At 51.2% G+C, this 13159-nt stretch overlaps 1 protein-coding gene across 6 annotated transcripts in view; it reads left to right on the top strand.

Moving 5' to 3' along the window:
- TRABD2A (TraB domain containing 2A) overlaps positions 1 to 12817 on the top strand; it is a 53589-nt gene extending 40772 nt beyond the window's left edge. For 3 of the 6 annotated variants that reach the window (XM_042932843.1, XM_042932844.1, XM_042932842.1), the window contains exons 5-7: positions 3475 to 3565; positions 9838 to 10095; positions 11994 to 12817. In XM_042932843.1, coding sequence (XP_042788777.1) covers positions 3475 to 3565; positions 9838 to 10095; positions 11994 to 12156 — 512 coding nt within the window. In that variant the 3' untranslated portion in view covers positions 12157 to 12817. Of the gene's footprint in view, positions 1 to 3474; positions 3566 to 4197; positions 4232 to 9837; positions 10096 to 10439; positions 10590 to 11993 lie in introns of those variants that run through there. The other 3 variants (XR_006200799.1, XM_042932845.1, XM_042932846.1) reach the window with 3 other exon arrangements.
- Positions 12818 to 13159: the final 342 nt, after the last annotated feature.

The raw sequence follows: 13159 nt of genomic DNA, 5'->3' as shown, positions 1-13159 counted from the left end.
TTGGAAAGGAGGAAGTAAAACTATCTCTTTTCTCAGATGACATGGTCTTGTGCATAGAAAATCCTAGGTAACCGACCAAAAAAACTCTTAGAACTAAAAACCCAGGGTACAAGGAGGCAAGATAGAAGATCAGTACACAAAAGTCCGTTGTGTTTCCATACTCTAGCAATGAATAATTTGAAAATGAAACTAAGAAACTAGTTCTGTTTAAAAGTGTAAAAAAAATACTTAGTACGAGATGTATCAAAACGTACAACGGAAAACCGAAATCATCAGAGGGAATTAAGACCTAAGTAAATGGAAAGACATATGGTCATGAATTGGAAGGCTTGAACAGTGTTAAAATGACAATATTCTCCCCTGTTGATCTAGACATTCAATGTAACCGTCATCAAAATCTCAGCTGATGAAAATGCTTTAAAATTAGATAGTGGTGATGGTGGCACAACTTTGGGAATATTCCCCAAATCACTGAATTGTGCACTTGAAAAGGATGAATTTTAGGGGTGCCTGGCTGGCTCAGTCTGCAGAACGTGTGACTCTTGATCTCAGGGTTGTGAGTTTGAGCCCCATGTTGGGTGGAGAGATCATTAAAAAAAAATCATAAGCTTTAAAAAAAGGATATTTTTATGTTGTGGAAAAAATGAGAGGTTGGGCTCCTACATCTTGTTCACAAATGAACAGTTTCTGCCTTTGGTGCTCGGTCCTCTGTGAGTTGTGTGAGTGGTTTTCCTCTTCTCCAAGTCTCACATTCCATATTTGGGTTGTGCACAGTGCTGTGTGGCCCAGTGCCCATGTCTGGCCTGTCTCAGCAAAGCTGTTAGCTCTGGTTCTGCAGCACCCCGAAAGGGGTTAGGTACCAGAAGCCCCCCGTGGCACCTGATAGGGGTGATGGTGGCCCTCTGTTAGAACACAGAGCTGGTGCTCGCTTCGGCAGCATATATACTAAAATAAGACACCGAGCTGGTGGCTCGGTCCCGGCGGCTGTGTCGAGTCCTCCAGGATGGAAGGTACCAGCCCCTGAGCGTGGGCTTTTGCCTTCCACTCCTGCGAGACTCAGCTGATCTCTCAAAAGCTTCCCTGACGTCCAGTGGCGGGATGGCGGGGCACTGGGTGCAGGGGAAGGGTGGGCGCTTTGAGATGACAGTGGCCTACTGTGTGGCGCGAGGCTGGGCAGCGGGTTGGCTGGCGGCCAGATGGCAGGTTGATCTGAGCAGCTGGGAGGGCAGGCCCTCCAGATGGCGACTGCTGGACCGATGGCCCAGGTGAGATGTAGCACCTGGGCTCGCCTGATTCTCCAGGCACAGCTCATCATATTGCCGCAGCGCTGGGCAGAGGCCTCACAGCTGGGTGCTTTGGGGGCCAGGGGTGCCCTGGACAGTCACCAGTGCCAAGTTCTCTTCCTGGCGCTGCTTTCTCCACCGCAGGAATCCGTTTCTTTCTGAAGGCTGTGTTGACCAGAGGGAACCACAGAAATTGCTCCCGACACTTAGCCTTACAGGTTAAAAAATTTTTAAGTCTGTGGTTAGCAAACTTTTAATTGCAAAGCGAAGGTAACCAAAAACTAAAAGCTGCAGAGTTTCTTTAAAATTTTTTTTTAACGTTTATTTATCTTTGAGACAGAGAGAGACAGAGCATGAACGGGGGAGGGGCAGAGAGAGAGAGAGGGAGACACAGAATCCAAAGCAGGCTCCAGGCTCTGAGCCGTCAGCCCAGAGCCCAACGTGGGGCTCGAACTCACGGACCGCGAGATCAAGACCTGAGTTAAAGTCGGATGCTTAACCGACTGAGCCACCCAGGCGCCCCAAAGCTGCAGAGTTTCAAATCAAACAACAACTTTCATTGTGGGGGTCTGGAGAGAAAATTTAGATATGAGAAATGGAGCTCGCCTTTGTGGCAGGAAAAGTCAGTCAAACAGAATAGCTTGGTTCCGTGCTGAGAAAGCACTGGTAATAGGGGCAGTTTGTTCACTTGACAGATACAGTTTTTATTCTGAATTGCTTGAGAGGGTGGACTCTGGAGCCAGACCACTCGGGTTTGAGATGCAATCTGCTTCATCTCCCTGTGCCTCTTGCTCACCTGTAAAATGGAGACAATAATACGCCCACCTTATAGGGCTGTTGGCAGGGGCGGGGGCTGTCAAATGATGTGTAAAGCATTGTGCCTGGTAATGCTCAATGACTGTTGGCTACTTTATTTTTGTGATCACGCCCTGCTGTGTGGGCTTGGTAATGGCTGGGGGAGTGAGGGTTGCTGCAGCACTCTGTAGGCTCAGTAGCGCCCCCCCGCCGCCCTCACCCCCAGTCCAGGCAACATCTGTGCATGAGTTAATTGCACTTGTGCACCAGGGCTAATCTGGGCCTTGCCAACGTCCCTTTCATCTGAGCCAGTTGCCCCTCAGCAATCTTGGGGTCACAGACTCTACAGTTGAACCCAAGAATGTGGTAGAGCCCGGTACCTTCCGCCAGTCACCGCCCTCGGGCTCCCCAGGCTCTCAGAGGCTGACCCAGGTTCACCCTGCTTTCTAGAGCTGTGGGAACAGGACACGAGGGAGACCCACAGACTGCCCGTTGCCTGGCCAGCAGCTTGGATGTACCTTAATTTGCTGTCCCGGTCTCTGGTTATTGAGTATTGACGTGTCAAGATTGTACAGACCCTGGAGCCAAATGGCCTGGCTTTTAGATTCTGCTATGTGGCTGCTTAGCGTGTGAAGCCCTGGACCTATTTTACCTCCGTTTTCCAATTTAAAGTGCAGGTAAGAACGATACCTCTAAGGTTCTGCTCAAACACAGGATGGAGTGCTGCAATTGAATCGGCCATTTAGGACATTAAAGTGCCATATACTGTCACAGAGAGGGACGTTGTGAGCCTGGATGATCATGTCAGTTCTGAGCATCAAAACCTGAATGGAAAGGAGGTTGATCCCAGGATCTGCTCTTGGCCTTGAACATGTCTAGGATGTCATTGTAAGCTTACCTGGCTGATCTTTGTTTTTCATGAAAAGGGAGGAAGTGAAATAACATTCAGATTGAGGTTTCCAGCTATGGTGGCTTCTGCTAGATGCAGGTGTTTCACTGCGCATGTATAATTATGTGTGGGACAGAAGGGGGCTCGGGTCTCAGAGGTGGTTGGATTGTGTAAATGATGAGAGTGGTCGGGACTGTTGACACTGCATTGAGACCTAGAAGGTTGGGATTTGGTGTCTAGGCTCTCCCTTCGCTGTGCGACTCTGGGCAGCTCACCCCACCCTTCTGATCCTCTGTGTCCTCATCTCTGAAACACTGCTTGTCCCTCCCTGCCTGCCTGGAGGGCAGTTGGGAGACCTGACTACAGAAGCTCTTAGGAACTCTACTGGGCTGGACAGAAAGGGATGGAGGGCTGGCAGGGTTATTTCTTTGTTCTGGGCTGTGTGTCTGGGGGTATGTTTAGTGGTCACGGGAGCTGCCGTATTTCTGATCGTTTTTCTTACTGCAGGTCATTTCATGGGCAACAATACAGTGCTTGATGTCTTGCGGCGCGAAGGCTATGAGGTAGAACACGCCCCCGCTGGACGACCCATCAACAAGTAACCTTCCTGTGCTTCTATCCTGGTTGGGGAGCAGCTAGCAGAGCCGAGACCCCCACGGGGCTGCCCCGGCACCAGGGCGGGCTCTACCCTGAGGGGCTCCAGAGGCCCCCAGCACGGCTATTACCACCTTCCCTGCCTGGCTGCTAAATGGACACTTGGCACCCAGCTCCGCTGGCATCCTGTTGTGGCTGGGGCTGTGTCAGACGGGGGTTGGCTGGCCGGGCACTTCAGGCAACAGAGGCCATTCTGGCTTTTTTCCTCAGCGGCCTTGGGGCAGAGAAGGAGAAGGGAAGATTACCCCATGGTCCCAGGGGCCCCAGGAGGGGTCATTGGGCTTGATGCTTAGTGCCTTTCCAGTGGGCATTTGGGAAGTTTCAGGGAGGCAGATGGTGGAATCAGTCATAACACAGGGTCAGAGGGGCTAGAAGCGCAGGGCGTGGCTGTGAGACCCTTCTCGGGACAGGAGCAAAGCCCTTTCTCTTTCCCTGGGCTGTTCCTCCCCCCAGGTCTGTTTCTCATTTTGATGGCTCTGTGGACCCCTCCCTCCCCTCCGAACTAGTCAGCTTGGGCCACCGTAACAAAATGCCACAGACTGGGCACTCGAACAGCAGAAATATATTTTCTTACAGTTCCGGAGGCCAGAAGTCCAAAATCAAGGTGTTGGTAGGTTTGATTTCCCCTGAGGTCTCCCTTCGGCTTGCACGTAGCCTCCCTCTCCCTGTCCCCACATGGCCTTCCTCTGTGCGCACACAATCCTAGTGTCTCTGTGTGTTTAAGTTTCCTCTCATAAGGATACTAGTCAGATTGGACCAGGGCCCACCCTAACGACCTCATTTTATCTTAATAACCTCTTTAAAGGCGCTGCCTATGAATGCAGTCACATTCTGAGGAACTGGCTATGGAGGCTCCAACATAGGAATTCAGCCCCTAACACACGCCTTTCCTCGCCCCACTCCCTCCCGACCGCGCTCACCAGCGCCCCCTCCTGGCAGGGATCCCAGCGGTAGTGAGGAGAAGGCCCATCCCTTCTACTGAGGGGTAGAGAGGGGGGTCAGCTGTGGTGTCAGCTTGATGGCTGCCCTTCCCCAGGTGCCCTCTTTCTCGTCAGAAGGCCCACCTTCAGCTCGTGTTGTTTCAAGCTAGGGCTTCTCCCCAGCCCCTCACCCCAGAGGGTTCTCCCTAGCGGTCCAGTTTCCACCCGGGAGCCAGGATTCTCCCAGTCTGCCTCCTAGCGGACAATCGTGGGTACGTCCTGGGCTGTCTTACCCCCACCTCTCACGCCCTACATCCAGCGCGTCAATGATAATGCTTCTTCAAATAGCACTTCTACTCTCTAAAAGCCCTTACCTGAGACTTCTCATTTCTCACCTCCATCACACCTCTAGCTTCCTCTCCTCTTGGGTTTGCTCCTCTCCTTTTTCATGGCTCTCATCCTCTGGTCCATTCTTCGCTCTCTGTGGGACTAAATCTTGCGAGTGCCCCTTCCTCAGAAACCTTCGGTGCTTTCTGACTCTTCTCTTCCAAAGTCCAGTTTCTTCCAGCTGGTGTCTTGGCGCCCAGACCCCAGCACAGGTGTGCTTCCTGCATCAGAAAACCTTCTGTCTGGGTCGCTGCCGTCCACCTCCCCCCGACAGCAAAAATCCTGCCCCTCCTTCAGCTCTGCTCACTGCCCAGGTCTTGATCCTTCTCTCTCTCCTGTTCTCCTTCAGCCCTGGAGGGAGAATCCAGCCCTTAGTGGTTCTCTGCCTGTTTCGGGGGGACCGTGTTCTTCTGGAAAGCGGGTGCTTTGTCCCTTCTCAGCCCCCGCCCCAGGCTGACTGGGCTGGTATTTGGCACACAGTCCTTGCGGGTGCTGGAGAGGACCCTTCCTGGAGTGTGCGTGTGCATGCGTGTATGCGTGTGGATGCGCACGTATGTGCACAGGCATGTATATGTGTGTACACGTATGCGCGCATGTGTGCACATACATGCATGTGTGCGTGCACGTGTGTTGATGGCTATGCTCAGGCTTCCTACTTCTGTCTCTAACCCTAATACCTGCCTGTGGGAGGAAGTGAGGTCAGGAATCAGTATTTTAAAAATCTCTCTGTGATTCTGGTGCACGGTGAGGGCTGAGAACCAGTGCTGACATTCAGCTGGGCTGCTCACATTCCCAGGGGAGGAAAGAACATTTATTGACCGACTGTCAGGTGGCAGCCAGGTTCACACAGACTGTCAGTTAATCCTCAAAGCCAGCCTGTGGGGTGGGTGTCTCTTCTCCTTTGCTGATGGAGAAACTGAAAGATCACACAGCTAATCAGAGCCAGGGTACAGTTCAGGCTCCTCCGCCCACACATGACTTCTCTTTCTGCCCTTTCTTCTTCCATGTTTTACTTCCTGGATCCTTTGTCTTTGTTCGTGCAGCTTCCTCTGCTAGGCATTCATCCCCCATCCCCGCCCCTAATTCTATCAGAATCTGTGAGATCCAGCACAAACGCCCCATATTCTTCTCTGCTCCGGCCCGGGGCCACCCCCTTGCATGATCCCCAGATATTTGGTGTGTGCTCTGCAGTAGCTATCCTGGCGTCTGGCACACAGTATGTGCTCCATTAGGATAGTGTCTATGAGTTTTTAGCGGCAAGCCGTGCTCCAGGGGAGGCCACGAGGGAGCATGAAGTCTGGAATGGAGCTCCGGTTAGGGAGAAGAAGGGGTGAGGGGATAAGGGCCCAGAGTGGGGGAAACGACCGCACTGAAGGTGTTGGCAAGGGCCAGTGCAGTGGCTGTGGAGATACCTGCTTCCTTCTTCCCCTCCTTGGCAGCCGTGTGATAATCCCTGAGGGATGATATGGGGACTTGGATCTTGGGCGGGCTGTGTGGGTGGGGGCAGGAGGCCTTCTAACTGGTGACCTAGCTCACTCTAGGCCTGCCAGCCCCTCGGGTCTTGGGGTGGCCCAGTTAGGTGGACAGTGAGGGGAGGGCTACCGGCAGCTACCGGCAGCCACTACCCTCCTGTATTCAACAGGCTGGACTACACAGGCAAGGCCCTAGCTGTGAAACTGCGCTTCCCTGGGCAGCGAAGAGGAAGGGACAGGGGTCCTGCTGGGCTGATCCCAAGTGCGTTTACCCAGTTCCCCAATCCCACACCTCTTCCCAGGATAACCGATGCTGTATTAGGGTTTTGTGGATTTTTTTTTTTTTCCTGCCACAACAAATTATAAACTCTGCCCTCAAGCACTTATTTTACGGTTCTGTAGATCAGAAGTCTGACACAGGTCTCAATGGGATGAAATCAAGGTGTTAATGGGGCCACATTCTCCTCTAGGGCTTCTAGGGGAGAACCTGTTTACTTGCCTTTTCCAGATTACAGAGGTTGCTCACCTTTCTTGGTTTGTGACCCCTCCTTCCATCTTCCAAGTGACTGCATTTCCCCGAAGTTCTTCTGTAGTCACATCTCCCACTGGCCACAGAAAGTTTTCGGGCTTTAAGCACCCATGTGATTAGATTGGGTCCACCCAGGTAGCCTGGGGTAATCTCCCATCTCAAGGTCCTATATCACACCCACAAAATCCCTTTTATCAGGAAAGGTAACAAACAATAGTATTCACAGGTTCCAGGGATGAGGACATTGACATTTCTGAGGGTCAGTATTCTGCCCACCACAGCAGAATAATACCAATGAGGATCTGGTGAATGTCCATTTGGCTTCACAGTGGGGTGCTCCAGGGTCCCGGTCAGCCTTGCTGGGCTACATACACTGTCACTCATCCCCAGACAGTGGGACTGGAAGAAAGGGGCATCCACATGGAATGCATCCTGGGTGCTCAGCCCTGTGTGAAGCATGGTGCATGGGTAGTTTTAATCCTCGCAGCAACCAGGTGAGACAGATCAACTTTATAGAAGCAGAAGAGGCTCAGAAAGTATAATTATCTTGTTCTAGTTTCCAGTCCTGGGCTCCTTCCTGGATACCACATGTCCTCCTGTGGGTGTGTGCCCAGGAGACAGGCCATGTCAACCAGGGTGTTTCTTTCTCGTAGACTTCCACGAAGTGAGTAGATTGTGTGAAATGCTGGCAGGGGACTAGCAATCTCTCAAGCACAACAAGAGCCCCATATTGTGGCCAAAATGACCATGGACTTAGGTTTCATAAGTAACTAGAGGTTTCACTAAACTTTGGGAATTCAGATGGACCGAAACAGGACAACCTAGAACCTCAACCTGGGATGGGATGCTTAGGCTAGCCCAGAAGCTGTGGGGTGAATTAGGCTGTGTTCAACAGCTGGGATTTTCTGTTCCTGGCAGAGAAGCAGCCACCTCTACTGCCCTAGGTCCCTTAAGCCCATGAGCATTTGTCTGTAGGATCTTTCCCTGGAGGTAATAGTGACACTACTCTATATTCTCCATATTTCCTATGGTGAAAATAAGTTAGCTTTATAAACTGAAAAAAAAAATCTTGGTGTATATTATTTGAAAATGGCACTGAATCCTTGTTGGGACCTAGGGCAAGGAAATTTATTTCCCTGGTCCTCAGTTTCCTTAATTATAAAGTGGGTGTTATGAATCTACAGGACATCTCAGCTGTGAAATATGAGAAAGATAAAAATCAGGAGAAGTAAAATTAATTTCTTCTGGATTAATGACCCCCCCCAAGAGTAATTAACTAATTAACTTGGTTCTCAAGCTCTGGCCTCGCCCACCTGCAGTAACTGAGCTGAGATCTTGTGTCTCTTGTGAGTTGAACAGAACCAAAGCTGTGATTTGCCCCCACTGTAAGGATCCACTGCTTGAAGCCATAAGAGCTGAGCCCTAGTGAATTTGAGTCCATGCTCTTTGCAGCAGACTTTTCTGAATGCCTACGGTGTACCAGGGCCTGTTGGGTTATATGGAGGTCAAAGATGACATAGATATAATCTCTGCTGGGGCAGAGGGCCTGGGCATGGGGGCTGCCTGACCATCTGATCCTGAATCCTCTAGGAGGCCACTGGAATCTTAGCCTTAGGTGGAGCACTTTCCCCTCTCTAGGCTCCAGTTTCTTTGCTGGTATAATAAAGAGATTCATCTAAGTGGTGTCACACTTGTGTGTCAGGCATCGTGCTGGGCTCTGGACACAGTGATGAATATGGCAGGTCCTGTCCTCCAGGGGTCTTTTCACTGTGACTGTATGTTGCAGGGGTTCCCAGCCTCAGGTTCAGAACAGGGACCTTTCTTTGCCACTTGAGGAATTCCCTTCTTTTACCTTTTTTGCCCAACCTGAGTCTTTCCCATGTTCATGTTCTATCTCTTATACCTCCTGCCTTCCTCACACAGGGCCATGAATATTAATTGACATCTCAGGTTGTGTCAGATTGTGGGTCAGAATTGAGCCCTGCTTCTGACAGGTGGGCTGTTCATCAAGTCTGAATCAGGGCAGAACGACGGAGTTCTTATATATGCTGGTCTGCTGCGCCCACATGTCAAAGATGCACATAACACAGGCACTGCTTCTTTTCCTCAGGTGGATGGGAGCCTGCCTAAGTCAGGAGACAATAGGATTGACGTCTAGTGGCTGGATTCTTCTCTTACTGCCCCCTCCTCAACCCCAACTAAACTCTTGACAAAAGTCCTGTTGTAGCAAGAAACTGGGTCCTTCTCATGGCTTATTTCCTCACTGGAAGATATTTTTGGGGAGCAGGGTGGAGGGGCGGGAGAAGGGGGAAGGCTAGAGTCACCTTTAGTGGAAAACTAGAAGCAAGTTTCAGTTTCTCATCAGTTGTGAAAAACATGTTGCCTTTGGGAAAGATGGTTTATGGTAGGACCTGGGTTAAGGTGGTTAGCCCTGTGAACACTAGCAGTCATTCATGTGGGGGGTTGGGGCTGCCACAGCCTTTTTCTGAGAAGAGCCCTTACCAGGGTAAAGGAGGGGTTAACATGGTTAAGGGTTACTTCAATTGTTCTAAGTAAATGGCATTTAAACTTTTTTTTTTTAATGTCACTTTCAATGCTGTAATCTTCAGTGACTTTCTACATAGCTGTGACCCCTTGTTAGGGAAGGGCAGTAATTATATGCAATTAAAAAGAAATCTTCTATTTCCTCCCCAGGGCTGGGGGATTTGGAATGACTACTGCAACAGTATGTGAGGGAAAAATTAAGGCATCAAAGTGATCAATTCTGGAGGTGGCTTGGAGGACGCTCCCTAGCCAGCTTGAACTTTCACATTATCCCCCCCCCCCCCCCCCCCCGTTCTACGTCCCTGAGCCCTGAGAGCTGTGTGACCGTCCTTCAAATCCATCTTCCCTCCACCCCTGTTCACAGGGAGACGAGTAGAAGTCCCTTGTCGGGGCCCGCCTCCTCTGCCATCTTTGTTCCGGAAGTGCCTGCCTCAGAAGCGCGGGTACCGGAAGCTGGGTCTGCGGTGCGCTCGCAGTGGCCTCCCCACGTGTCCCTGCCTGGAAGTGCCCACCTGGGAGGCGGGGCGGAGCGGAAGTTTCGGAAGAAACGGAGGCGGCAGCGGCCACAGCGAAAGCAGCGGCTTCGGCAGTTCAGCGATCTGTGGGTCCGACTGGAGGAGAGGTGAGGCGGTGATTTGGGCCGGGTCGGCCGGCCAGGAGCCCACCCCCGGCATCCATCCGCCCCACCCGGAGTCCCGGTGGGGAGCAGCCCAGGAATATCCCTCACCCTGCTTGAGAGGGGGAGGTTCAAGGCCCTGGTGGGGATGAGCAACCCCCTTGTGGACCAGCCTTTCCTGTTGCTTAGAGCCTTGGGCACTGAGATGAACCCAGTAATTAAAGGCAGTTGCTTCAAGCCAGAGTAAGGGCTTTGTTATCTTTGTTTATCTTTGTTAAAGGAGGAATGGGGGTGGTGGTGGTGGGCATGCATGGGTGTGCGTTGATTTGCCAGCCCTTTCTCCACTGCAGCTTCGGGAAGATTTCATAGTTCTGCAGAGCTGGAAGCAACAGGGAACAGGCTTGTTCAGCCCCCACATTTTACAGAGAGCGTGGTGACCACAGAATGCACTCCCGGAAGATGCTTAGGAGGTGGATCAGAGGTGGATGGAGGAGTCAAAGGTGGTGACTCAGCCTGGTCTGCAGGGCATAAGGCTTCTGGAAGAACTACACCAGAGAGGCCTGGGATCCAGGATCCAGTTCAGTTCAGCCCAAATGTATTGAGTTCCTCCTGGGTGCCTGCTGTTGTGTCGGGTGCTGTGGCTTTGAAGTACACCAGACGGGCATTAGCTCTCTGCCTTCATCGAGTTTGCATTCTAGGGAGGAAGCCCAATTTTGAAAGGGTGCTGTGGGAATGTGCTTGTGTATGTGTTGGAAGTTACTATTTAGGGTTGGGGGAGTAGTCAGGAAAGGCCTCCCTGAGTGAAGGTACCTTTTGGCTGATGCTGAGTAGAAGGCTGACAAAGTGAAGCCCAATGACCAGAACTTTTGAGTCTGGATCAGGAGATTCAGGGATCCAGTACCTGCATAGGTGCTTGATAATAAATGTTGAATGGATAAATAGCTGAGCAAGGAGGGGAAGGAATTCCAAGCAAAGGGAACAGTTTGAAGGCCTGGAGAGAGTGAGCATGTTGAAGAAACCAAGATGAAATAATTATGGTTGGAGCTGGGTGGGGGGAGGGGGGAAGGGGAGGAAGAGTCAAGTGGGGTGGTGTGGGTCCAGACAGGAAATGGAGTGGAGTGACAGAGAGTCTCATGCCTGTGGAAGTGAGGAGCCACTGAAAGGTTCGAAGCAGGCGTCCGGTGTGTTCTGGGATTGGCATTTTTTAACAGATGGAAGCTAGCAGCCAAATGGGACCCGGAGAACAGGGATCCTGTTGGTGTCCATGTTCCACATGACCAAGGGTAGCTCTCCAACCATCCTTCATTGGTGGAGGAATAAACTGACCGGTTCAGTACTTTTTCAGTTTGGGCCATTTCCTTTTAAGGTGGCCTGGAGTTGGCCACTTTACACCAGAGCTGAGCTGAAAGGTCCGGGTGAGCCTGAGATCTTGGGCCCCTCAGCTCATACTGTCTTGACCTGGGATGTCTGCATGGTGTTCACACCGGATGTGAGCTGGGGTAGGGGAGAGAGCCAGAGACCCAGGGAGGACACCTCATGGCCTGGATGTGCCTCTATGTGTGGTCAGAGAGGAGGGGCCCTGCCTGAGATTGCCCAAAGGCCAATGATAAGCAAATCTGAGTTGGGCCTTCTTACACACCTAGAGTTTTAATAATCTTTGAACCAAGAACCATGTAGCCAAGGGAGAGTTGTCTGTTATGCTGGTCTTAGCACCTGTATTACTTGGTTTTGTTGTAGTGGTAGTATCGAGGGACAGAGACACAGGAAGCCTATTAACATACTAAGATCCATTCTCGTCTTTAAAGCAGGGAGATGAAAAGAAGCTGTGTGGGCGTTTGGGGGCCCTGGAGTATCCAGTGGCTCCTGCTGTGCTCTGAGCTTCTGTTTTTTTCTTTCCCTCCTAGTGCTGAGGTCCCACAGCTCCAGGTCCCTGTTCTGGATAGGCACGTCTCTGCCGAGCTGCAGCTCCCTCGCCATGGGCATTCCCGCCACAGCCAGATGGTAGCCAGCAGTGCCTGTCTGTCTCTCTGGACTCCTGTGTTCTGGGTGCTGGTGCTGGCTTTCTAAACAGAGGCACCCCTCCTGCAATGACGGGAGGAGCCAGGCCAGGCCCCTGACCCCTTGGACTTGAAGGATGGCCATTCCTGTACTCCACACCCTGTTCTGGCCTTGATAGGCCCAACCCAGGAAAAGAGAGAATAAAAGTTGATTCTTCTCTTTCCAAGGAACGACTCTGGGTTATCCAGCAGTGCTGGGGGTAGGTGTACAGTTTTGTAACATAATGACTGGTATGAAAATAATTGTAAATGAATTACACGGAAATAATTAAATGTCTTTTCTTTGTAGATTTTTTCCCACAATGTGTATATGTTATGCAAACAACTCTTGCTCACACCCTCTGAATATTGTCACTGCTTTACCCCTGGGCCCTACTCATACTGGTCCTACCTGCCACTTTGGATCCTGACCCTTTTCTCCTTCCTGCTGCTCCTCTTCCTACTCCTGGTTATGGATTCGGGGGAGAGTAGGCCATAGGAGCTTTGTTCTGTTTCCTGCGCTCTGACACGTGCTTTAATTATGTATGTGAGTGTCTCACCAACATGCTGAAGACTGGATGAATGGTAGGCTTTGTCAGAGGTGCTGTGTAAGAAAGTGGGTTTCAAACGCTCCCCCTTCCTGTCTTGTTATTTATTTATATGCTGATGCCTTTTATAAATAAAATCTTATGAGGGAGTCTCTATACAATGAGTAAGAGTAGAATTGTCTCAGTTGAGTCTCAAATGGGAACTTTTGGCCCTACCTCCCACCCCACCTCCTGTTCGGTCACCACACCCACCCCGTGACAAGGTTTCCTTATGGGCCTTCAAGCAGCTCACAGAAACCCAGAGGGTCTGCCCGGGACTTGGAAGTAGATGTGTTTGTTTCTAATCTGGTTTATGGTAAGCTTGACTGCCTGGGCTTGCAGTTCTGTGGTCTTCTCTTCCTAGACTTTCTTGGGGGTGCATTCTCAGTCATTTCCAGGGCCCAGAAGGTCTTCCGGGTCTACTTAAAGAGTGGTGCGATGGTACTC

This window comes from Panthera leo, chromosome A3, assembly GCF_018350215.1.
Source record: "Panthera leo isolate Ple1 chromosome A3, P.leo_Ple1_pat1.1, whole genome shotgun sequence".
NCBI lineage: Eukaryota > Metazoa > Chordata > Mammalia > Carnivora > Felidae > Panthera > Panthera leo.
Note: the sequence above shows the minus strand (reverse complement) of the source record. Positions and strands in the feature narration are given on the sequence as shown.